Source organism: Narcine bancroftii, chromosome 8 (assembly GCF_036971445.1).
Source record: "Narcine bancroftii isolate sNarBan1 chromosome 8, sNarBan1.hap1, whole genome shotgun sequence".
NCBI lineage: Eukaryota > Metazoa > Chordata > Chondrichthyes > Torpediniformes > Narcinidae > Narcine > Narcine bancroftii.
In genome coordinates this window covers 47,367,895-47,393,266 of record NC_091476.1, presented here as the reverse complement: position 1 = coordinate 47,393,266, position 25,372 = coordinate 47,367,895, and the positions used below count along the sequence as shown (strand labels likewise).

The following is a 25,372-nucleotide window of genomic DNA, read 5'->3' as shown; positions in this document are numbered from 1 at the left end:
AGTTATTCCAGACAAGTTTGTGTTTCCTTTGTCAAAGGACTGAAATGGCTTCTAGGAACAGATAGAAACCACTTCAATGAACTTGGACCCAAATGTGGTTAATCTAACTAAATCCAGCTGTTATTATGGCACGCTTTGGTTCTGGTCTTGGTGGCTGAATGCCTCACGCAAGGCCTCAGGCTGTTGACGACCAGTTTCTGGGAAACAGGACCATACTCCATGAAGGTGCTAGGGTAAGCAGGGTCACTGAGAAGCCTCGTTGCACTGACAGCTCCCTATCTCTTCCGCGGGGGGGGGGGGGGGGGGGGAAAGAGGAGGGGGTTCGGGACTGTTGGGGAATATGGGGCCTTGTGCTTGGATTTACTGCTGAACGTCAGGGCATGCAGCTGTGGGTGTTATGGGAGCCCCAGGTGACCCTACATCAGAGAAAATGGAGTGTTCCACAGCCTCTCGATCTCTCTGAAGGGAATAGTTTTGCTTCTCTTTCTAGTTTGATTAGATGCTGGATTAGTTGGTAACTGTTGCCTTTCCAGGACAAGCAAAGGAAAGGTTCTTGTGCATGACAATAAACTCAATCTTGAATTTTGCTCTTAACTGTTGACTTTTAGTTAATTGCAGGTTGCCTGCAAAGCAGATTACTAGTGGTCCCATTGTTAGTAGGAAGCAGTGGCCTTCCATTTAGATTTCTATCAGCCACAATACTGTTCCAAAACAATTGCACCTTTCTCTGAGGGTTCAGCATTGAGATGCTCTTTGTTGGTCAGCTCATCACTGACTGTGGTGGAGATGAGCTGGAAGTTGGGTTCTAACTCATCTGAATCCCACAGCTCTGCTGTTGGACCAGGAGTGGAACTATGGGTCTGGCCCCAATGGACATGCAAGTCGCCATGGGTTAGGGCCAGATACAAGTGGCCTGGCAATGGGTAGATAGCTTAATTAATTACAGCATTGTGTTAAGTGAAGGAAAGTGTTCTATTTATCAATCTTAAAGGGTTTAATTAATTTGAATGTTTATATAATATGTTTAAAAGTGATAGATTTTAATATTTTCAAAATTTCAGAGTCCTATAACAAGAGTGAGCGAGAAAGATAATCAGGTCTTTGCAGGTATACAGTCTCAGGATCCACCTCCCAAGGTCACATTGCTGTTCCAGGACCCCTGACTGACAAATATCTTTGGGCAGCTGCTTAGAAATTAAATGGGAAGTCACGACTTTTGGATCTGTCCTGGTTGGCAGAAAGCATCATTCGTGCATACTGGATAACCTCTTTAATATTAATGGGGAAATTAATATCACAGCAAGCAGCCTGATGTGCAAGTGTATACCTGCCAATATGCAGCTTCAGTTAGAATTGCTTCATAAATCATCGCTACTTAGACTATTTTTTTTTTCTTTGGAACAGAGGAGGATGAAGCGAGATTTAAAATTACTTTTTTAAAAAACATTAGAAGCCGATTCCAGTCATTGAAACGAGTGCTGCCCAATTACACCTAATTAACACCAACCCTGTACATTTTTTTTGGAGAGTGGGAGAAAACAGGAGGATCCTGGAAAAATCTAGGCTCGTTGCTCCTTACGGGCAACACTGGTTTCCAATCTGAGTCGCTGGCGCTGTAATAGTGCTGTGCTGATCGCTACTCTAATTGTACTACTAATCTAACTGAAGCATACCAACTTATGTGGCCTTAGCTGGCTAAACAGGATTGCCATTCTTTATCTTATCAGAAAATTGAGGTGAATGGGTTGTGTTGGGTGGACTGATGTAAGGTAAAACATCATGAGATGGGAATGTGTAAGGAGTTACCCTGTACAGGGCTGTAACAAGATGTGAATGCATCCTTGTACTTACAAGATAAGAGAGACATTGATGGATTGAGAGGCAGGAAGCTAGCAGGGAAAGGATAGCAACAGTTTTAGTCATTGGACAAGTAATGATATGATGATGTTCTAAGCATGTATCCAAGGGTATAAAAAATCACCATTTTGCTGATAACGGCAGAATGCATTCTCCGACTAACATGTTTAGTCGCAAGTGTTACAATCCGGTAATAAAGAACAAAGAACCCTGATTTCGACTCAGCCTGGTGTTTGTCTCACTCATTCATGAACAAAGCAGACCTAACACTGATTTGAGGTGAGTGTGAGAAATCTTTTAACCCAAGGGCTGGTGATGGACTGGGACTCAAGAAGGAGAAACTCAACACTTTTAAAAAGCACCTGATGACCACGAGAAGAGACGTAGCCTCAAAAGTTAGTGCCCAAAAATTTGCAAAGTGCGAGTGAGGAAACCCTTGTTGGAATATGGAGGGACAGCAGGTCAGGGAGTGTCCATGTTGGGGTTGGGACCCGTTATTAAGACTAAAGTGGGAAGGAGAGATCATTAAGAATACAAAGTGGGGGGGAGGGGAAGGAGGACTGAAGGGTCTGGGAAGGAGCCAAGAAGTGATAGGGTACTGAACAGAAGGGAGTGGCAGAGAGGGAGGGAAAAGAGCACTGGGGTGGGGTTAGAAGATGGAAGATTGGACAGAGAAGTGAGAACAAGAGCACGGACAGGAGGGGTGGTAATAGTGGAATCAGATAGAGATGGGAACTAAATACAGAAAATTCAGTGTTCATGCTGTTAAACAAGAAAATCTGCAGACGTTGTGTTTATTGTGCAATACACCAATATGCAATACAACAAGACAGACAACAGACTCGCCAAGGCAAATAGCGCCTTTGGAAGACTACACAAAAGAGTCTGGAAAAACAACCAACTGAAAAACCTCACAAAGATAAGCGTATACAGAGCCGTTGTCATACCCACACTCCTGTTCGGCTCCGAATCATGGGCATCATCTACCGGCATCACCTACGGCTCCTAGAACGCTTCCACCAGCGATGTCTCCGCTCCATCCTCAACATTCACTGGAGCGCTTTCATCCCTAACGTCGAAGTACTCGAGATGGCAGAGGCCGACAGCATCGAGTCCACGCTGCTGAAGATCCAGCTGCGCTGGGTGGGTCACGTCTCCAGAATGGAGGACCATCGCCTTCCCAAGATCGTGTTATATGGCGAGCTCTCCACTGGCCACTGTGACAGAGGTGCACCAAAGAAAAGGTACAAGGACTGCCTAAGAAATCTCTTGGTGCCTGCCACATTGACCACTGCCAGTGGGCTGATATCACCTCAAACCGTGCATCTTGGCGCCTCACAGTTCGGCGGGCAGCAACCTCCTTTGAAGAAGACCGCAGAGCCCACCTCACTGACAAAAGGCAAAGGAGGAAAAACCCAACACCCAACCCCAACCAACCAATTTTCCCCTGCAACCGCTGCAACTGTGTCTGCCTGTCCCGCATCAGACTTGTCAGCCACAAACGAGCCTACAGCTGACGTGGACATTTACCCCCTCCATAAATCTTCATCCGCAAAGCCAAGCCAAAGAAGACACCAATATGTTAGAATGTATCATTAGTAAAGGGTAATAAAGGTTTCAAGCCAGAGCCCTTGTCAAGGTGTGATCAAAAAGCAGGTGGGTGCCTAAATAAAAAGTTGGGAGGGGGAGAAAGGAGGAGGAGTGCAGAGGAAGGAAGGAAGGGCAGAGGGAAGAGCACAGGCCAGCAGGCAAGAGGTCAATATTGGTGGGAGGGCAGAAGGGAATAAAGCTGAGGTGATAGGGGAGGGGGAAGCTCTCAGAATGGAGAGGGAAAGAGGTGTGGAGCTGAAAGAGAGAGAGAGAGAGATGGGACAGATAGGAGAGAGAGATGGAGGAGGGGGGAGAGAGAGACATGAGGGGGTGGGAGAGTCATGAGAGAGAAACAGACAGAGACAGGAAAGGGGCTTTACGGAAACTGGAGAAGTTAATGCTAATGCCATCTGGTTGGAGATTGCCCAGACTGAATTGTTAATGCCATCTGGTTGGAAAATATTCTTGCTGATAGATTTAAGGTTGTCTTGGAGGAATATAATGTGCTGTTCCTCAAGTTGATATTTAGCCTCACCCTGGCAATCGATGAAGCTGAAGATAGTTATGTCATTGTAGGATTAAGCTGGGCACAAGCACAGCACAATAAACTGAACGTGGTAAATTTCAAAGCAAAATACGAATTTTTTTCGATTGGAAATGAATAGGCACTAAATAGGTGAGACTGCCAACAAAGATATTTAGGATCATGTCATTGTTATGTTAATGGAAGCATCAGCCCATGTATTTTATGTTTTTGTTTACTTTAAATTTCGACATACAGCACAATAACAAGCCATTTTGGCCTACGAGTCCATGTCACCCAATTTACATTCAATTAACCTACAACCCCCGGTGCGTTTCAAGCAGTGGGGAAAAAACCAGAGCCCCCGGAGAAATCCTGCGCAGACACGGGGAGAACGTACAAACTGCTTGCAGACAGTGCAGGATTCAAACCCCGGACCTGATTGCTGGCACTGTAAAGGCTATGCCAACCGTACCACCCTCATTAAAATGGCAGATATTTCAAATTAATCCAGAGGATTTCCAGTGCAATGGGGAAAATCTGGAGAATTGGATCAACTAAAGTCAACAGGAAAAAGAATAACCTCCTTTATACTCTAAATATGGGCTTGTGTATGTTAATGTGTGTAACATTTCTGCATTATTTCAATGATAAAATACGGTGCGAAAGAAAACATTTAAAAGCTGTTTGTCCTTGCAGATCTGATTGATCAACTCAGTGTACCTTCACAGAATCTAGAATGAAATCGTCCTTCAGTAAACTCTCTTGACGACGCAGAAAGATCTCTTTCGCCTGATTGGAGTGTTTCCCCTCAGGCAGGGTATGTCTGTTGTAGGACTGCATCTGTTCACATGGAAGCAATAGATCACAGCATTACCGAAGTGCCATATAACCAGCGTTCAAATGGCTCAGTTCATCACTTGCAAGAGCCACATTCAACACCCTCCCAGACATGAAAAAGAAAATGTCTTCTTCAATAAAATGATAGGCAATATAAAATGCTGATTGAAAGCGTGATTGAACATATAGCTATGAATCTAAAGCAGGGACAATGTGATTCAATGGGCAATATTATTCACAGGCACCAAAGTGCCAGTTTTGTCACTGGCCTCAATGAATCTGGCAAAGTTTGTTGCCACATCCTTGCAGTCAGTCACTCTCGGGTGTCAGCTGAGGCAGCAAAACTAACACGTCAAGTGTGCTGTACAGCAAATAAAATTGATGGATGATTACAGTCAAGCTGGGAATTAAAGAGCTCAGACTTAACATAAAAATTGCAATATGCAGATTTAAGAGAAACATAAGCAAAACCTTTCATTCAATAAATACTGTTTTGAAAAGATATGGCATTTTATTTGCTCACAGAACATCTGTGACTGACAAGGACTGATTGCACCCTCCATCATTGACCACCATTGAACTCAATAAATAGAAAGGCCATTTCAGAGTCAGGCCATATTGATGACAAACCACAAGATGAAGATGGTTTGCAAGGATGAGCGAGATTGTTAAAAAACAAGTCTGTGGTGTACCTGAACAAGGCAAACATGTACTCGAGTCTGACTTTATCACAGACAAGAGCCACTTAACAAACTGGTCATTAAATCTGAATTCAAGTCACCTATCCGGTGTTAAAATGTGTTTCCAGAATTGATTACGTCTAATGTACTCGATGTAAAATTAAACAAAGAAACACAAGGCTCGGAAATATTTTGAACTTCAATGACGTTGGCACGAGAAAGTCTGTCTAACAATACCTGATGGCCAAACCAACAGATGTTGAAGCCTTGCAAAGATCTGGATTCCTAAGACATGCGAGGTAAACAGTACTGCACAGAACCAAAAAAACTTCATACCGTATGCCTAATTCGATAAAGATTTCTGATCAAGAGCTCTTGGATGTTATCGAGCTCTACTGGAGACAATGGACTTTTGGAATCTTCAGTCGTTTTCTCATTGCTATATTGGAAAGATCGAAAACATGATTTGTTCTGTTAGCAGGTAGGTGGTTAGAGTTTGCTCATTAGAAAGTCTCGCTCAGCTTAGAAATCTGCGACTTTTCTGAATTTCAGTATGTCCAGCTAAGTGAAGCCTTAGAGCAATTGATTGTCACAACTAGACAATAAATTAGAGATAGCAAAGAGAAACTGGCACTTAAAGCGAACATTTGACTGGTCCAATTTATCTGGCAAGAACTTGCTGTACTCGGGCTCAGAATGGAGGAGGAGTGGTTGAGAGTAGGTTGGGAGGAGGAAAGGATCTGGGATGTTGATGTGGTTATACAAACAGGGCTATTTCATGAACATTGGAAGCCAAAGGGAAAAAACTGACAGAATAATTCAAAGTAGTTTGAGGATGTAGTGGAGACGTGAGCAATAATATCAACCAAAGGATCATGCAGAAAGGAGGTCTGAGATCTTCCAACATGAAAAGCTGTATTGTGGGCCAAAATGGAGCCCATATCCCCTCTCTTTACTGCTGAAGTGAATTGGGTCCCATCTATCCAATGGTGTTGCCAAGTGTATTTTCAATGTTATCATCAGGTTTTGCTCAGTTCTCCTAAGAGTAGTTTTTCTCCTCCGTCTGAGTGCCCATTATCTATGTGGAAATTACGGTGATGGGTTAGAGCACAAACGTTTTAGTACTATACATCACTACAATGTATAGATGCATTGAATTCTAGTTGGTTGGAGCCACACAGGTATGATACACCAACTACAATAGTGTAAATTAAGATTTATGTCAATGAAGCATTCCATCTCAGGAGTGTAAGGGTCTAGAGAGGCCTAGCTTTCCCTTGGTCGTCTTCTGGACTAGAATGTGCCAGCCTGCAATTGCCAATCACACTTTGCCATTGCCTGTGCTTTCCTGGTCCTACTGCGCCCTGGACTCGTACTCTGTGCTTCAAGCCAGGATCAGGCTTCAAATTGCAAAGTATGGCAATTCCCTCCCAGAATTACCTTGATGCTAAAGGCAACCCTTAGCTTGTTCTGAAACTCCTTGGTGTTTTTGATATTCAGGTGCATTTAAAAACCATTATAACATGTTTACCTTTTCTTCTGATAATGACATAGCAGGTGGCCATTTGTCCCATTGGATTCATGGGACTGTTCGCTCAGAATGAATTAGTCCCATTACCTCTTCCCTTATCTCCTTGTACCAGTCTTTCACATATGCCACTTTAAATTGACTCATTATGTGCACAGTTTCAGAACTCTAAAGGAAATGGGCCAATGACAATTTTTCTCAAGCAAAATATTTCAGCAACAATTAGGTCTACAGCGGTGGTTCTCAACCTTCCCTGCCTACTCACTCACAGGCATTACTTAAAGTGGTCTGTGAGTGGAAAGAAAAAGGTTGAGAACCACTGCCCTACAGCTCAATAGTTGATAACTAGACATAGGACAACTAGTTTGTCATGTGAGGAGAGTTTGGAAAGATTAGGTCTTAGTAGGTTAAGGAGTATTCTCACTGAAGCATGGAAGGATTGATGCCATCTCCCATATAGTCCATAAGAACAGTCAATGAGCAATTATAATTCAAATGAGGATAAACTTCTCCAATGTGGTAATTTTTTAGAATTCTCTCCCCCAGGGGTCTCTGCAGTTCTCCAGCATCTGCAAACTTCTTGTTTACATTCAACCATTTATTGCTTTCAAAGCAAAGGTTGATGGACTTCTGGATATTATTGGAATTATAGGACATTATGTCAGTACAGGAGTGGTGCTGAGAGATATCAGTCCGCATGGTCTTGCTTAGGAAAGCTGGCTGCATTACTCCTGCTCCCTTTTCTTTCACTACTCAAAAGCCCCTCTGACCCTTTCACACAGAGCACTACAGGATTCTCAGTTGGTCCTACAGGCAGGAGAGGCTTCAGAAGTGGACAGGCTAGTTACTCTGTGAGAGGAGGGGGGGCATGGAGTGTTACGGCACTAGCAGAAAGCAATGCCCAGTGCACAATGTGTACTCACTGGAGTGACGCCATGGAAGGTGCACCTGCCAGCTGACCTGCCTCTGCTAGCTCAATGGCATGCTTCTTCTCCAGCTTCTGGTATAGAACAACAATGCTGGACTTGGACAGGTGCTGTTCTCGGATAAAAATCTTGTTCAGGTATTTGCTGTTGAAATTTTCAAACCTGCAATGAATTTGAACATAAGAGTTTAGTCGGGGGTGGGGAACCGGAGAGATCCTATTATGGCAGGTTTAGGACAAATACCCCAATTCTTGACTCTTTACCCAGTCTTCACACAGTGTTCCATTACTGTAAACCAATGATCAGGACAGGTGCATTGATGGGAGGGGTATGGAGGGATTATGGTCCAGGTGCAATTCAGTGGGATGAGGCAGAATAACAGTTCAGTAGAGGCTAGAAGGGCCTTTTTCTGTGCTGTAGTGTTCCATGGTTCTGTGGAATACCAGACATCTGGTGGCATCAAAGGTGGTTTAGAATAATGAAGTGATAACATCCTGTTTCCACTGACTAGAACAGGCAACAAGCAAAAGATATTTTCAAAATCAAATACAATCTGCTGGAGGAACTCAGCAGGTCTGACAGCATCAGTGGAAAAATGGAATGATCGATGTTTCAGGCCAAATGGAATCCTTCATCAAGACTCCTATAACTTTCAAAATTCTTTCTTTCATGTCCTGGACAAAGAGTAGTCCACGTGCACGAGAATGCCAGTCTCACTCTGTAGAGAGACACAAGGAGGCTGCTGGGTACTGATTGACTGGGTGTGGAGTGGACACACTTTCCATTTATCCCCTCACTTTTATTCTTCTCAAGGACCAATTATGCCTCAGAGATATTGCTGGTTGGAGACTGGCATGTTGGCCACTGGGATGTCCACAAGAACTGTCAAGATGCAGAGTCATAGAATTCTACAGCACAGAAACAGGACCTCCACTCCATCTCGTGCACACTGTCCAAGTCCCATTTGCTTGCATTCAGTCCATATCCCTCTAAACTTTTCCTATTCCTGCCTAAATGTCTGAACATTACAAGTATCCCCACAACTACCACTGCCTTCTCTATGCAGTAGGTGCCCCTCAGGTCCCTTTCCACTCTCACCTCAAATCTATGCCTACTAACCTTAGATTCACATAAAGAAGAAAGTGGTGCCCATCAGAACTGGTATTACGTCAAAACTGCTGCTGCTGTGGACCAGGAAAAGCAGAGAGCGGAGACACAGTGCTCCTCTGCTGAGTCCTACCACCAAGTCCTACTGCTGACAGCTCCAGACAGGCATTAAACGGTCTGTTAAAGGAGCTGATGGTATTTTATTTAAAATCCTGCGATTGCAGAGTCTTGGCCCAAGATGGTGGTGCCTGTGTTTGGCAGCAGCCTTGGGGAGTTGCAGACTCCAGGGGAACAGTGGACCGGCGCAGACTACCAAATAAAGAGAACACCCCCTGTTGAGAAGGAAAAGCAGAGGAGATGACCCCCTCCCCCCACCCAAGGACAGTGACCACAGTGGTGAACAAGCGAGGGGTTCTGCGGCAGAAGGACAAACACAGGTGGCATGCAGTTGGTGACTTGTGAGTGAGAGGCCTACACAAGTTGTGGGCTGCTGGCTGAGATTAAAGAGGCTGCTGAGGGCAAGGAAAGCTCCCAAAGGGCCTTGGGCACTGAAGGCTTCCTTATTATGTCAGAGGTTTGGATCGGAGCTCAGGCTGCCGAGAGTTTGGACTGAACCTCCAAAGGCTGTGGAAGCCCAGGAGGTGAATCCACCAGCACTCAGCAACTCCGGAGAGACTGTCTTTTGCTTTTCTTTCTCTGACTGCAAGGGCACTGGGCAATGCTAATGCCAAATCTTTGACTGCCTTATGGCAGACTAAAGGCAATTTTGTGTAATATTACATTTCTGTTTTATTACATGATAAAAAGTAGTATCTGTGTGGTGATACGACCGCTAGCCTACTGCAGGGGGGAGGGGGGGGGGGATCTCTGTATCTGCTGGAAGACCACACCAGGACTGACTCCACCTGGCTGGTTGTCAATCAGCCAACCCAAAAATAGGCCCGAGCCGGCCCCTCCTGAGCCAGTCACTCAGGAGCCACCACAGCTGAAACTGGTGTATACGGACTTGTAGCAGAATAAAGCCTATAGTACAGTCTTTTGAGTTTTGTGTCTGCTTGCTGCTACCACAGTGCATCACAATCTGATCTGATAATTTACCTTAACTATGCCCCTCATATTATTTTCTCACTCAAGTCTCAGTCAGCCTCTCATTAGAACCCAGACCCCACCCCTCCCCACCCGAGGCATGGAAACATTCTTATGGACCTTTCCTATAGCCAGACACCTTTAGATATTTACATGGGTCAGCACCATTTATTGAGCTGAATGTGCTATAATGTACTCTGGTCGACAAATGGACACACCCTTCTTTGCAATGTCCTGTCAAGTCGACTCTCGTTTGAGGCATCTCCTTCATTCCCACTGCCATTGCAGCCGGTGAGCTTGTAACACCTCTCAGTGATTCAAGATTTATTGTCATATAAAAAAACAGAACATGCAATATTATACAAAATTTCCTTTCGTCAACTAGAAGACAGACAAAGATTCGCTATCAGCAAAAGTTGCCCAGCGCCCCTCACAGTCAGAGATAGAAAAGCAATGAAGATTCCTCGCAGGGTCACTGAGGGTCCATGGGTTTGCCTCCAGCACTGTTGCAGCCTCCACAGCCTTCAGGTCACACAACTCTGACGTGATCAGGAAGCCTCCAACATCCTCTCATTTCGTGGTTCTGATACCTGGTCTTCCTTCAGCCAGTCTCCAACAGTCCACAGCCCGGTGCACGTCATCTGCCACTGCTCTGTGGTTCTCCATCTCATCGGTGCCCCCTAAGGAGCAGCATCTGCACCCATTTAAGTTGGGCTCCTCGACGCAGACTCTTCGGAGCTGTTCCTGCATTCACCATCTGCTCTTGCTTGGTGGTGAGGGTGAGTCACCAGGTGAAAAAAAAACCCCAAGCTGTCTGCTGAGGTTCATGCACTGAAATGCTGGTGTCTGATCCTCTGATGCGCACCAGCGAGACACCCTCGAAGGGTTGGCTTACTGTCAACATTAAGGAGCTGTTAGTATGCATGGCCTCAAACTCCACTGTATGAGAGAAGGTTCCAGCAACCCATTTTCAGTGATCAAAACTATCTTCTGCATGTTTGGGTGTTGCATGGAACTGCAATAAATATTTAAAATGTGTCCATCTTCTGAAAGCAGTTCATCCTTTTATTTTTGGACATACAGCACAGTAGCAGGCCCTTCCAACCCACGTGCTCAAAATGTCGCAATTAACCTAAAACCCCTGTACAATTTTGAAGGTGGGAGGAAGCCAAAGCTCCCGGTGGAAACCCATGCCGACACGGGGAGAGCGTACAAGTTCCTCACAGTCGGCGCCACGTTCGAACTCGGGTCGCTGGCGCTGTAACAGCATTGTGCTAACTGCGACACAGACTGTGCCAACCTTTAGAGTATTCAAAAATACAGGGCTCTAAAGGTAAAACACCAGGTCAATCGGATAATTAAGCAGAAGCTAATATTTGACTACCCTTTCAGAAGTATTTCAGCCAGGAGCAGGTCTCATTTCCTCACTATTCACCTGAAATAACCACGTTACAACTTTATCTTCAATCCATGCAGGTGTGTTTAACTAGGGGGGAAAAACAATTAAAGCCTAAGAGGGAGGGCAAAGGACAGCGATTTAAAGAATTCAATGCTCATTGGGTCTGGTTAGAAGAGCTCTTTCAGAGGTTGGAGTGCACCACAGTGTGTAACCCACTGCTGCTTCACCAGTGTTGAATACAGATGTAAACCTGTCACTCCTATCTTATACAAACTAATTAATACACATGTCGCTGGAAAAACTCAGCAGGTTCTGCAGCGTCCATAAGAGGTAAATATACACATAACCAATGTTTCAGGCCTGAACCCTTTGTCAAGGTACGAACAAAGAGCAGACAGGTGCCTAAAAAAAAAGGAAGGGGGGTTGAGGGTAGAAAGGGTGGGGTGGGGGTGGGGTGGGATGCACAGCCAACAACCAAGAGGCCACAGGTGGACATGAATAGGAGGACAGGAGAAGCTGAGAATTGATTGGCGAGAGGGTTGCTCTGAGAATGCAGAGCTGGAGGGAGGGAGACAAAGGGATAGGAGAAAAGGGAGACACTGGGTGGGGAGCTGGAGAAAGGAAACAATGAGATTGGGAAACAGAGACCATCTTGGGGAGTGGGGGGGGGGAGGCTAACAAAAACCAGTCAGAATACGAGGTGTTGTTCCTCCAATTTGCAGATTGTCTCAGTTCACATTTACTTGTGAATCTGATCGGGTCATCGACTGGATCCAGTGCTCCCATTGTGGCCTCCTCTACGTCGGAGAGACTGAAAGGTCGCTCCGTTAGGCGCCTTTATTCTGAACGCTGTGTAGCATGGATACCCAGTGGTAACCCATCTCAATTCCTCAGCCCCATTTTCATGCTGTCATGCCTGAACATCATGCAAGGCCTAACTGGAGGGGGAGATGGTAAAGGGGGTGGGCGTAAAAGGGGAGGTGAGATAAATGGGGCGGGGGGAGAATGGCTGATAAATGGTATTGGAGAGGTGGGGAGACAGGTAGAGAGAGAGAAGGAGGGGAGAGTTAGAGAAAAGTGAGAAGGGGAGTCTGTAAAAAAAACATGGGAACAGTGGAACCAGAGATGGGGCTACCTAAAATAGGAAACTCAAATGTTCCTGTCATTGGGTTTAAGGCTGTCTGGGAAGAATATGTTGTATGGTTCTTTGTTTATGTTCAGCTTCACCCTGGCAATGGATGAGGTTGAGGTCAGACATGCCTGTGTGGGAATGGAGAGGGGAATTAAAATGGTTGGCAACTGGGAGTTCAATTTTAGATCTACAGAAACATGCGTTTCTCATTTCCTGATCAACTTGTAAGTTTAAGGGGCTCACTGCTCTGAATTGTGCAGGGTAGCACCACATTCCTGCAGCTGCTTCTCAGGGGGTCCCTTCTGCTTTGTGGGAACACCTGACCCTTTCCTGCTGCTTCATCTCATAAGGCCAGGCAGCATGAAAAGGGGCCACAGCATTTGACCATCCTTTATCCATTGTGCAGGTTATTCTTCCCTTGCTTTCAACCTTCAGCCTCCCAAATTGTGTCAGTGAATTAATCCTCTCTTTTCCAGTGCGGAGGTTCATGCCAATATTTTCTCACTTCACGTCAAGTGCCCAGAAGAGTACAGCCCAGGAACAGGCCCCTTCACCCAGCAGGTGTGTATGATCATGATGTCCAAATTAAACTGAAGCTCTGCTGCTTGCACATGTTCTATACCCAGCTCTGCCCTGTGTCCATCTAGAAGCCTCTTAAATGGTACAATCTTATTTGCTTCCACCACTACCCCCAGCAGTCCATTCCAGGAGTCTATGCTCTCAATTGCCAAAAAGCTGGTTTACACAACCACTTTAAATTTTCACCCCTCAGTTGAGAGGCGTGTCCTTTGGTGCATGACAATTTTTACCCTGGGAAGAAGTCATCACATCAACCCTAAACTGAAATGATAATTTCATGGTTGTACTTAAAGGTTCCTGACAAGTGCACTGAGCCTACTTATTGGTTTCTAATGAGCACTGCAATTTTGCCTCAGGGGTTCTTTGTCAAGCAATCGTTTTCAAGTCTGAAATAAAAAGTCATTTCCAAGCCAACCTGACTGCATCTCAGGCATAATGATGGGAAAGGTTTCCTCTGATCTGTGATTAGTTTTTATTTTTAAACTTGTTCTCTAGACATGGTTCACACTAGAGGTTACAAGAGCTCATTCTGCAACACACCCATTGGCTGTTTACCAGCGAGATGGCACAGGTAACAAACTGAAGACGGCAGACGCTAGAATCTGCGAGACGCAGTCCGTTGGAGGAACTCAGTGGGCTGAGTGTGACAGTGGAAGAGAAAGGGTTGGCATCAAAACTGAGAGTGCAGTGGGGAGATGGCCAGTAATGAGGACAGGATAGGAGGGGTAGGACTCAGGCCGGTAGGGTGATTGAGGAACCAGGGACAAGTGGACAGATGGAGCGGAGAGGTAGTTGATTAGCAGACAAAGGGAGAAGGAGGAAAGAGGAATACAAGCACTCCAGGTTGGGTTTTTTTGTTTAATCAATTATATATGCTTTTTAGTACCCCAGTGCATTCTATAATATTGACCAAAACATACTAAAATACAGCAGAATATTTCACCTTCTCAGAAACAGATTCTCCCTTCATTGTTTTAATAATTTCCCAACTGGTTTCTAAATACAAATTTGATTCAAGACCAAAATATGGCACTAATTGGCTCAAAAAGATTGGTGTGTTCCATGAATGGGTCAGTGTGTACTCATTATTGTAAAGTGTTGATGTCTACAGTGCAAAACCACACAGGCTCTTTTCCAAGGTCCTTGTTGCAGGCAGAAGAATGCTCTCCTCACTCCTGAGCATATTGCCACTTGGAGCAAGGGTGATATCACACAAGAAAAATGAAGATGACATTTATGATTGATTTTCAAATCCAACAGGTTTGGGAATCACCTTCAGGTCTGGCCCACGTGGTTTCTGGATGCCAAGCAGTGTGCTTGCTTTTTGAAACATCTCCAGGTTGGGTGCATCCTGAGCTCTGTATTCATGTGGTGGCGGCAACCGCCTTGAAAGTTTCGGAATCATAAAGGGCCAGCATGGTTAGAATAGTGTTTAGCGCGATGCTGTTACTGCGCCAGCGACCCAGGTTTGAATCCCACACTGTCTGTAAGGAGTTTGTATGTTCTCCTTGAGTCTGCATGGGTTTTCTCCGGGTTCTTTATACCATTCAAATTGTATGGGGTCTGTAGGTCAATTGGGTGTAATTGGACAGCATGGGCTCGTGTACCTAAAGGGCCTGTTACCGTGGTGTATGTCTAAAATTAATATTAAAATAACACTTTGGCTAAACAGACACAAGCTTCATCAACACACACAGAATCTTGTACCTGTCCTTCCAGTAATACTGGCCCCAATGTCCGCAGATGTCTTCGATTCCTGCTAACAAATGGTCCAGAAACTGCAGAGAGCAGAGTTTACAAATCATTTTGTCAGTCTTTCTGTAAGAAGATCCCTACATATCGAGGATATTCTGTGATAGAAGGAGTTCAGACTATAAACTTACTGACATCACGAACAAATCCAACTGGATTTGTGTGGTGACAGCCTTCACCTCATCCCAACCAATCCCGAAGAGAAAGGAAGTTGGACAAAACTCACGAAATAACAAAGTGTTTGGGGAGAAGAAACTAAGTATTAGTCAAAAATTATGGCTGGAGAATTTAATGAAAGGTGAAAAATTCCAAGGATCAGCAGATTTGCAGCCCAGAGTTTTGAAGGAGGTGTCTATAAATTCTGGAATTGTCCCTCTGGATTGCAGGATAACAAGTGTGATGCTACTATTTAAGGAAGAGAGGTAGAAAACTATCAACCTGTTTGTCTGACGCAAGAGGCAAGGAAAACACAGGAATCTACAATGAATGATGTAAAAACTGATTACCTGGAGTAGAAAAATTGGATGGTGAAAAAGTAGTACGGAGATATGATAAACTTGCTGGAGATCTTTGAAGGTGTGGTCAGCAGAAGAGATGAGGGCAAATTAGTAGAGGTGGTGTTTTGCATTTCCACATAGGAAATTAATTAGCAACATTACAACAGGTGGATTTGGGGCAGAGGGTGGTGGCCTATGTTGACAAGGACTGAGAATTGGTTAAAAAGAGAAACAAAAGCTGCTGATTCTGGAATCTTGAGAAGACAAAGAAATTCTGGAGGAACTCAGTGGGTCCGACAGCCTCCATGAGGAGAAATGGTCAGTCAATGTTCCAGGATGAGAAAAGAGGGAAGGTGGGTGGTATTACGGATAGAAAGGGGGAAAACATCTGGGCAGGGACCCAGAGGTGAAAGGACAGAAGGTGTGAAAAGTAGAGGGAATCACCAGTGGGGCAAAAAGTTAGTGGGGGAACAAAACAAGTAGAGAGGGAAAGATGGATGTGTGTGGGGTGGGGGGGGGGGTGGGTGTTACTTAAAATTAGAAAAAAAAATTAATGTTTAGGCTATTGGCTTTCAAGCTGTCCAGGAGGAATACGATTAGTTGTACCTCAAATTTACATTTGGTCTCATCCTGATAAATGGTTTTGGAACAAATAGTAAAGTGTGGGCAGAAGCAGATCAGTCTCAGCATGACGCCGGTCATTGGTAAAGTGCTGCAAGGATTGATATTTGGGCACAAGGTCCATAATTTCCTGCTCACGGAACACACTGTACAAGGTGGGATTGTGTGGACAGACAAGAAAACTATTGAAAAACACAAGCACAGAGAAGATGGAGGAAATCAATGGTGGAGAGAAATGGATAGTCAACGTTTTGGGTTTTGATGACAAAAAGCTCAAGTCCTAAATGTTGGTTACCCTTTACTTGCTGTGGATACTGCATGACCTGCTGAGTTTCTCCAGTACGTTTGTCAATTGCAGACTTTTTTGTTTAACTCTGAATCGTTGACTGTCCATTTCCCATTCTGTAAAAGGGCTGGATGGCTTGGAGTCTGTCAAATGCATTCAAAAATGTTTTCAAAATCAATACATCAAGGTACCAACTAGAGAGTGTGCAATACTGGATCTCCTCTTAGGGAATAAGACAAGTGATAGATGTATGTGCAGAGGAATACGTTGGGTCCAGTGATCATAATGCCATTAGTTTCAAGATAACTATGAATGAGGGTAGATTTGGTCCTCAGATTGAGATTCTAAATTGGAGGAAGGCAGATTTTGAGAAAATGAAAAAGGATCTAGTAAGTGTGGATTGGGTGAGTTTTTTTTAAATATACAAGGAGTTCAATAAGTGGAAGATATTCAAAGGTGAAATTTTGAGAGTACAGAATTTTTATGTTCTAGAACAGTGGTTCTCAACTATTTTCTTTCCACTCACATAGCACTTTAAGTAATCCCTATGCCTAAGTGCTCCATGATTATCAAAGTCCGTGACTATCCAAATTGTTGTACATCTGATCTTTAAGAACATCTTATAATAACTTACCTACTACCGATATCAGTCTCACTGGCCTATAATTTCCTGGGTTATTTTTGGAGCTATTTTTTATTTTTAAACAGCAGAAAAGCATAAACCCATTAGGGATAATCAAAATAGCTTTGTGCATATTAGGTCATGCTTAACCAATCAGAGTTTTTAAAGAGGAGGTTACTGGGAAAGTTGATGAAGGAAAAGCTGCGGATGTTGTCTACAAGGACTTTATTAAGGTCTTTGACATGATCCCATGTTGGTCAGGTTGGTCAGGAAGGTTCAATCTCTTCATATTCATGGAGAGGACTTTAGCAAAGCCTTTGACAAGGGAGGTTAGTCAGGAAGGTTCAGACACTCTGTATTCATGATGAGGTAGTAAAACGGATTTGACATTGGTTATATGGGAGAAGTCAAAGGGTGGTAGTGGTGACTGCTTCTCAGACTGGAGGCCTGCGATTAATGGTGTGCCTCAAGGATCAGTGCTGGGTCCATTGTTGTTTGTAGTAAAACAGTGCTGGAGAAACTCAGCAGGTGAAACAGTGTAGCAAAGATAAAAATTACATAACCAACATTTCAGACTTGAGCCCTTCATCAAGATAAGGAAAAATGTCAGCAGGCATCCAAGTAAAAGGGTAAGGGGGAGACATGGATGGAGGAGCATGGTCCCAAAGGCCTTCTCTATGTCGGAGAGACTGAATGCAGATTGGTGATCACTTCACTGAGCACCTTGCTCTGTACACACCAGTGACAGGGACCTCCCAGTGGCCAACCATTTCAGTTCTGTGTCACACTCACATGTCTGTCCATGCCCTCATACTATCCCACCAAGACCACCCGTAAATTGGAGGAGCAATACCTGATTTTCCATCTGGGCTCTCTGCAGCCAGATGGCATTAACATCAACTTTTCCAGTTTCTGTGAACCTGCTCCCCTTTCCCCCATCAGCTCTTCACTCCTTTTCCTCTTTATTCACCAAGCCATCCCTCCACCCCTTGCTCACTGCTATAGCCTCCCTCCCTCCCTTCTCCACCTATTACCTCCTTCCTTTGCAACCATGCCTCCCCTTACCTTTTTATTCAGACACCTGCCAACATTCTCCTATACCTTGACGAATGGCTCAAGCCCGAAACATCGATGATGTAATTCTATCTTTGCTATATAAATGTCAGAGTTTGAACTGCTGAGTTTCTTCAGTGTTGTTTTACTTCAGTTATGGTGTTTGCAGACTTTTGTGTTTTGCCATTGTTACTTGTCATCTCGATCATTGATCTGGATGATAATGTGGAAAATTGGATCAGCATGTTTGCAGATGACACTATGATTAGAGGTGTAGTGGACAGCAAGGAAGATTTTCAATGCTTAGAGGGATCTGGACCAGCTGTAAAAATGGGTTGCAAAATAGCAGATGGAATTTAATGCAGACAAGTGTAGGTGTTGCATTTTGGAAGGACAAACCAAAATAGGACATACACAGTAAAGCACTTAGGAGCGTGGTAGAACAGAGGGATGTTGGAAAACAGATTTACAATTCCCTGAAAGTGGTGTCACAGGTAGATAGAGTCATAAAGAGAACTTCCGGCATATTGGCCTTCATAAATCAAAGTATTGAGTACAGGACTTGGGATGTTATGGTAAAGTTCCTTAGGATATCGGTGAAGCCAAATTTGGAGGATTGTGTGCATTTTGGTCATCTAATTACAAGAAAGATATCAATAAGATAGAAAGAGTGTAGAGAAGATTTTTCTGGGATGTTGCCCAGTACTTGAGGAACAACTGAGTACAGATTAGGTTAGGAACATAGAAGAATGAGGGAAGATTTGATAGAGGTATAAAAATGGGTATAGATAGAATAAATCCAAGTACTTTTTCCACTGAGGTTAAGTGAGATACTACAAACCAGAGGACATGGATTAAGATTGAATGGGAGCAAGTTTAGGTGGAACATTAGGGTGAATTTCTTCACACAGAGAATAGTGGGAGTGTGGAATGAACTGTCAGCTCAAGTGGTGAATATGGACTCAACTTTTAACATTTAAGATAAATATGGACAGGGACATGGATGGGAAGGGTATGGAGGGGTATGGACTGGGTGCAGGTCAGTGGGATTAGGCAGAATAATATTTTGACACAGACTCAAAATGCCAAAAGATCTGTTTTGCTGTGCTGTAATGTTCTAGGTTTCTATAAGAAGTCATGTTGCAACTCTACAAATCTCTGGTGAGACCACACTTAGAGGATTGTGTGGATTTCTTGTCACCTCATTACAGGAAGGATGAGGATGCAGAGGAGATTTTCCTGGATTGAAAAATATATTTTATGAGGCAAGGTTAGCAGAGCTGGGACTTTTCTCTTTGGAGTGTAGAAGGATGAGAGGAGATGATAGATGTCTACAAGATAATGAGAGGCATAGGATATCGGTGAGGCCAAATTTGGAGGATTGTGTGTAGTTTTGGTCACCTAAAGACAGCAATAAGAATGAAAGAGTGTGGAGAAGATTTACTGGAATGTTGCCCAGTACTTGACGAACTAAGTTACAGGGAAAGGTTAAACAGGTTAGGTTAAGAACATAGAAGAATGAAGGCAGAGCCTTTTTCCAGGGCAGGAACTGCAAACACCAGGGGACGTATATACAAAGTGAAGGGAGGAAAATTTAGGGGAGACATCATGGGTCAGGTTTTTTTAAAATGCAGGGAGTTGTGGGTGCGTGGAATGGCTCGCCAGGGGTGGTGGTGGAGCCTGGAACAATAGGGCCATTTAAGAGATACTTGGCCAGACACATGGATGAAAGAAAAATAGAGTGTTATGAGGTAGGGAGGGTTTAGTACTTTTTATACAAAAGGACTATATGGGTCAAAGGCTGAAAGGCCTGTACTGATCTATGATGATCTGAGCAGAGCAGAGATATTGCAGATGGGATTTAACGTGAAAAATGTTGATGTTTTCCACTTGGCTGAATACAGATTCATTTTTTTTTTAAAGTGGTGAGAGACTGAATTGTGTTGAGATTCAAAGAGACCAGGATGTATACTTGAAATTGAATTCCAGCAAGCAGACACAGCAAGCAGTATGTTGGTTTTTGTCACCAAAATGATTAGAATGCAGGATTAAGGAAATTTAAATTGTTTTGGTGAGACTGCACTTGGTTTAAGGATGCACTGGCCATGAAAGAAATACAAGATTCATTAGACTGGCTCGAGGGATATCTGGTTGGCCACAGGAGGGAAGATGGAGTAGATTGGGAATTTAGAAGAATGAGAACACAAAATTGGTAAATGGCGAGGGTTGTATGCAGGAAGATGTCTCCACTGACCAAGGGGTCTGGGGCAACCGGCATTGTTTCAGAAGGGGTAGGGCTTTTAAGACACCGATGAGAACTTTACTCACTGAGAGGATAGTGAACTTTGGAGTTCCCCGTCCTGCAGAGACTCACTATTCTGTTCATTCACAGAAATAGATTCCTAGATACAGTGAACCAAGGGAAAAGTGCAGGAAAATGGTGCAGGTGGCACAGTTGCTGTAATGGAACAGGGAATAACACATAGCGACTGGGGCTCCATTCCCCCGCTGTAAGGAGTTTGCACATTCTCCCCTGTATCTGCGTGGGTTTTCTCCAGGGCCTCCGGTTTATTCCCACCCTTCGACGTTAATGGGGATGTAAATTGGACAGCACAGACTCATGGGCAGAATTGGCCTGTTACAGTGCTGTATGTCTAATTTTTTTTTAATTAAAGTGGAAAATGAGCAGTAATAGCTCAAAGGGTCTTCACCTGTTTCTGTTCTTGCATCTGGGGCAAACAGGAACAAACTATCAGGTGGGCTGAATTCATCCAGCTGACCCCAAGAGTAGGAGCTGCCAATAGATCCAATCAGTGGAGCACAGATGCAGGAGGCACTGATGATGGGAGGTTGCCAACGCTCACCACAGGAGATGAAAGCACGCTGCTCTCTCTCCATGCTGGTTGGGGTTAAAAAGGGAGGTTTGAAATCTCCAAATGCTCTTATTAGAAACCTGTAACATAAACATAATCTTGGGACTGCTCTTCAGTTGAATCTGCTGCACTCGAGGAGCAGTTAACACTGTGAAAAGATGATGCATTATTAAACAAAAGCCAAATACATGCATTTCAGATCCTTAACTCTTCTGGTCATCTGGCTGCGCACTTGCATACACCTATGGGAACATCCACATCTGTGCATGTATCGAGGTGTGGTCACCCAAGTAGATGTGCATCAAGGTGACTAAATGAATGCACATGCAAATTCATCAGTTTGTGTGGAAAGTGTGTGGGTGCATGTTTGTCGCTCTTTGTAAGGGTAATCACAGCTGTGCTCTTACTCAACCCCACGTGGGTATCAGGAACCTGCAGCTCTCATGAAGCTCCAGTGACCCAGGCTTCATCCTAATGTCCATGCTAGCCACATGGAGTGTGCCCGTTCTCCCAGTGTCGGTGAAAGTTGCCCTCGAGGGCTCTGATTTCTTCCAATATCCCACATTCTGGCAGGTTAACCGGCCACTCTAAATTACTTGTTCATGCCAGGTTACTGGGAGGTAAGTGAATCACAGAGTTGCTCGTGAACATAAGAGAGAGAATAGGTTGGAGGAAGTAAGTGAGGGAGTGGGATTGACGGGCCAAGCACAGAATTCCATTTCACCAAGAAATTTTTTGTGTTCCTTGTTAGTGAGTATGCATGTCCACGTGCTACTTTACCAACAATGTGCGTATATGTTTAAGAGCATGGGTACGTTCATGTGTCAGCATGTGTGAACCTGCCTCCATGTATGAATATATTACTTGTTTATCTTCCACATACATGGGAACGTCTACATTCATGCATGGATTTTGTATGTATACAGAAAAACCGAAATCCAGGCCACAGATTTAAAACTTTTAAATGCGTGTTTATAACTTTTTTCTTGTTTATCTATTCCCATTTCTCAAGCACAACATTTCCCCAAAGACATTCAACAAGATTACAGATAGAGAAAAGCTCATGTGCTTGGACTGATGACTCAACATAACCTGTTCCAGCCATGAAACTGTTGGTGGACTTTATTGCAACTGTGATTTTAATTAATTGCCACTCATCCTGGAGTAAAACAAACATGAAGGTTCTGTGAGCAGAAAGGCAGCTGTCTCTGGATATCTATTCCACCACTTCTCATCTCAATTCTTTCAGCTCACTGCAGAAATCTCCGCACTGAGCTAAAAATACCAGTCACCTGAAATATTAAAGAGGAAGTCATGCTGCTGACTTGGAGGAGAGGGGACAGAGGGGTGGTGTGTGTTCGCATCAATGTGTTCTGTGTATTTGTCAAATGTATGTGCATCTGTGAGTGCGCTTATTTGTGGGAGTGTGCATGAATGTTGAGGGGAAGGTGTGACAGGTGGCAGTGGGATCACCTTGGAGCTGACAAAAATGACAGAGGATGATGTATTGAACAGAGGTGGAAGGACCAAGTGTACTCAATTGCTGCTTCATCTGGGGTGGAGTGTGAGAGGCTCAACTGGCTAATGCAGAGGGGAGTTACATTTCAAGGAGGGGAAGAACATTTCAGAAACTGTCTAGCAAACATCTCACAGAACATAGAACAGTACAGCACAGTGATAGCCTGTGCCAAACACGAAGCCAAATTAAATTAAATCTCTGCTGCCTGCACATGATTCATACCACTCTGTTCTCTACATATTTATCTGTCTATCTAAAAGCATCTTAAATGCTATTATTGTATTTGCTTCCACCATTACACCTAGCAACCCATCCAAGGCACACTGTTTAAAAAAAAAATGCCCATACTTCTCATCTCAAATGCACCTGCTGGGAAAACAGATTTTGATTAAGTGTCTCATAATTTTATATTATTCTAGCCAGTCTCCCTTCAGCCTCCAACACTCTAGAGCAAACAACCCAAGTTTGTCCAAGCTCTCCTTATGCCCATACACTCTAATCCAGGCAGTATCCTGGCAAATTTCTTCTGTGCCCTTCCCAAAGTCTCCATTTCCTTCTTGTAATGGGATGAGCAGTATTTCAAAAACAATTACAATAAAGGTGGGGACATTGAGAAGAGGTGAAAAATTAAAGGAGATTGAGGAGGCTAGTTTTGTTACAGAGAGTGGTGCTCACAGCATGGTTGGCGTAGCAGTTAGTCCAACACCTTTACGGCGCCAGTGATTGGGAGCGGGTTTAGAATCCTGTGTTGTCTCCAAGAAGTTTATACGTTCTCCCCGTGGGTTTTCCCTGGGGGCTCCGGTTCCCTCCCATCATTCGTATCGTTCCAGGAATGTAGGTTAATTGGATGGCATGGACTCATGGGTTGAAAAGGCCTGTGACTATACTGAATATTTAATTTTTTTAAATGTTTTAAAAATTTAATGCCTGTAGCTCTCTTAGAGTGAAAGTCGTGGAAACAGATACAATAGAAACATTTAAGGCACAGGAAAGGAAGGAAATGGAAGGATATGGACCCTGTGCAGGTAGATGGGATTTGTGTAAGTTGGCATCATGTTCAGCATGGAGGTTCTGGGACAGAGGTCTGTTCCCATGCTGTCCCATTCTATGTTCCAAGAAGGAATGTCATCCTTACAGGAGGAGCGATTGCCAACATTGCTATGGGAGGTGATGGACTCACGGGTGTCAGGAGCAAGTCATTCTCCTGATGGGGACAGAGAGATGCAGAAAATCAGAACTAGTCTGCCCATGTCCATTAGTTGCTCTATGCCTTGCCTCAAATATTTATGTTCTTATCAATAAAGTGTCAAGCTTCAGGACAGATCAGCACGTGTGAAGGAAAATATAATTACAACCTAATATGTAAATATTAGGTTACAGACTTCTGTTTTTTTTAATATATATTTTTATTTAATATATATATATTTTAGAGTTACTGTGGGAGTTTGGAACAGGGAATGGCACATAGATAACAACATTCTTGAGCCCATCTACTACTTGAAAGCCTTAAAACAGCTTGTTTAATGTTCCATTGAAATACTGAAACAATTAATGTTTGCTAAGAAGGCCATCTGTTTAAACAGAAGGGGCCATCTGCTTGTGGATTCGTGCTTTTGAGAAATTTTAACTAAGAACCAGTATTGCTCAAGCAAGTCATATGATTTGAGACATTCTTAAAACATCCTTTAGAATTATCAACAGGAGTCATCTGGACAGAATTAAAGTGACTCTTGTGTGAGATGATCACTTCTGCTACTTCCATGTCAGAGGAGAAAAATCTGCTGAGGCCATTGTAATGGTCACTTTTGGCTGACCCATATCTGGGTAAACAAAGCAAAATCATGCTTGCATTTGGATAGTGACCTTTTTAATGGTCATTTCATTTAACCCTTGCCTGGGTTTGTGGAAACATCGCATCATAAAGTCACATTTATAAGCTCTATGCAAGAAAGGGGGAATGGTGATAAATCATTTGTATGAAGAAACATTACTCCAAAAGCAAATTGACAAGAATTTGTAAGTTTTGAGAAGTCTGATGGCTCAGTGTCTCTCCTACTATATAATTACGTCTGAACATCAGTTTACAAATTTTGAGTTTAAACACAGAATTCCTAAAACTCAACTTTGAATTGACTTTTCAAAATTGTGCCTGAGGTGTAAAGGTTTGGATGATCCACACACATACATATATATATTTGCACATAGTTGGGATTAGTTTAGACTTAAGTAAGATGTTATATTATTAATCGTTTTTCATAAAAATTATTCTTTTAAGATACCATTGTGTTGGTGAATTTCTATTGCTGCAGGTCTATGACATAAAAATTGCAACCAAAGTAAAAGTTACACATTGGATCCACAAAATGGTTCAAGTCTTCATGTTGATAAATGTAGGTAAAGCAACTTCTTGGTATTTTCTTGATGATAGCTATTATTGCTACTATAGTCATTTTATGCAGTGATTACAAGGAAGATGGAGTCCATACTAATTACATCATACTGAATTATTGACAACATGCAAAAAAATTAGTGATTAGAATGTCTACACTAGAACAGAGTTTCATAATTCCTGCAATGCACCAGCATAGAGGCTGTGATGGACTTCTCAAGAATTTTAACTCACCCGAATGTGAATCTGCTCACTGACAGTTGGAGGGGCTTGACTTGTTCTCTTAACTTCCAATAACTTTACCAATGGTTTAATGGTCATACCCTGGGAAAAGAGTGAAAACTTTCATTTCATGAATGCTCAGCACATTAACTCTTCAACATTGGGGAAAAATATCAACTTTAGGTCTGACTTAATTAATTCAGCTGCATTGCTATTTCCATTAAAGAAAAGGATTGAGAGGCACAGAGAGGGTGGGCAGCCAGCACCTCTCTCCCAGGATAACAACGGTAA

At 43.4% G+C, this 25,372-nt stretch overlaps 1 protein-coding gene across 1 annotated transcript in view; it reads right to left on the bottom strand.

Annotated features, from left to right (window-relative positions):
- The window catches only part of LOC138741993 (sodium/hydrogen exchanger 2-like), a 75,102-nt gene that overhangs the window by 9,921 nt on the left and 39,809 nt on the right, over positions 1 to 25,372 (bottom strand). Inside the window, exons 6-10 of the mRNA XM_069896189.1 lie at positions 25,094 to 25,183; positions 14,955 to 15,025; positions 7,942 to 8,106; positions 5,827 to 5,929; positions 4,694 to 4,813 (exon numbers count right to left, since the gene is read on the bottom strand). Coding sequence (XP_069752290.1) covers positions 4,694 to 4,813; positions 5,827 to 5,929; positions 7,942 to 8,106; positions 14,955 to 15,025; positions 25,094 to 25,183 — 549 coding nt within the window. The remainder of the gene's footprint in view (positions 1 to 4,693; positions 4,814 to 5,826; positions 5,930 to 7,941; positions 8,107 to 14,954; positions 15,026 to 25,093; positions 25,184 to 25,372) is intronic.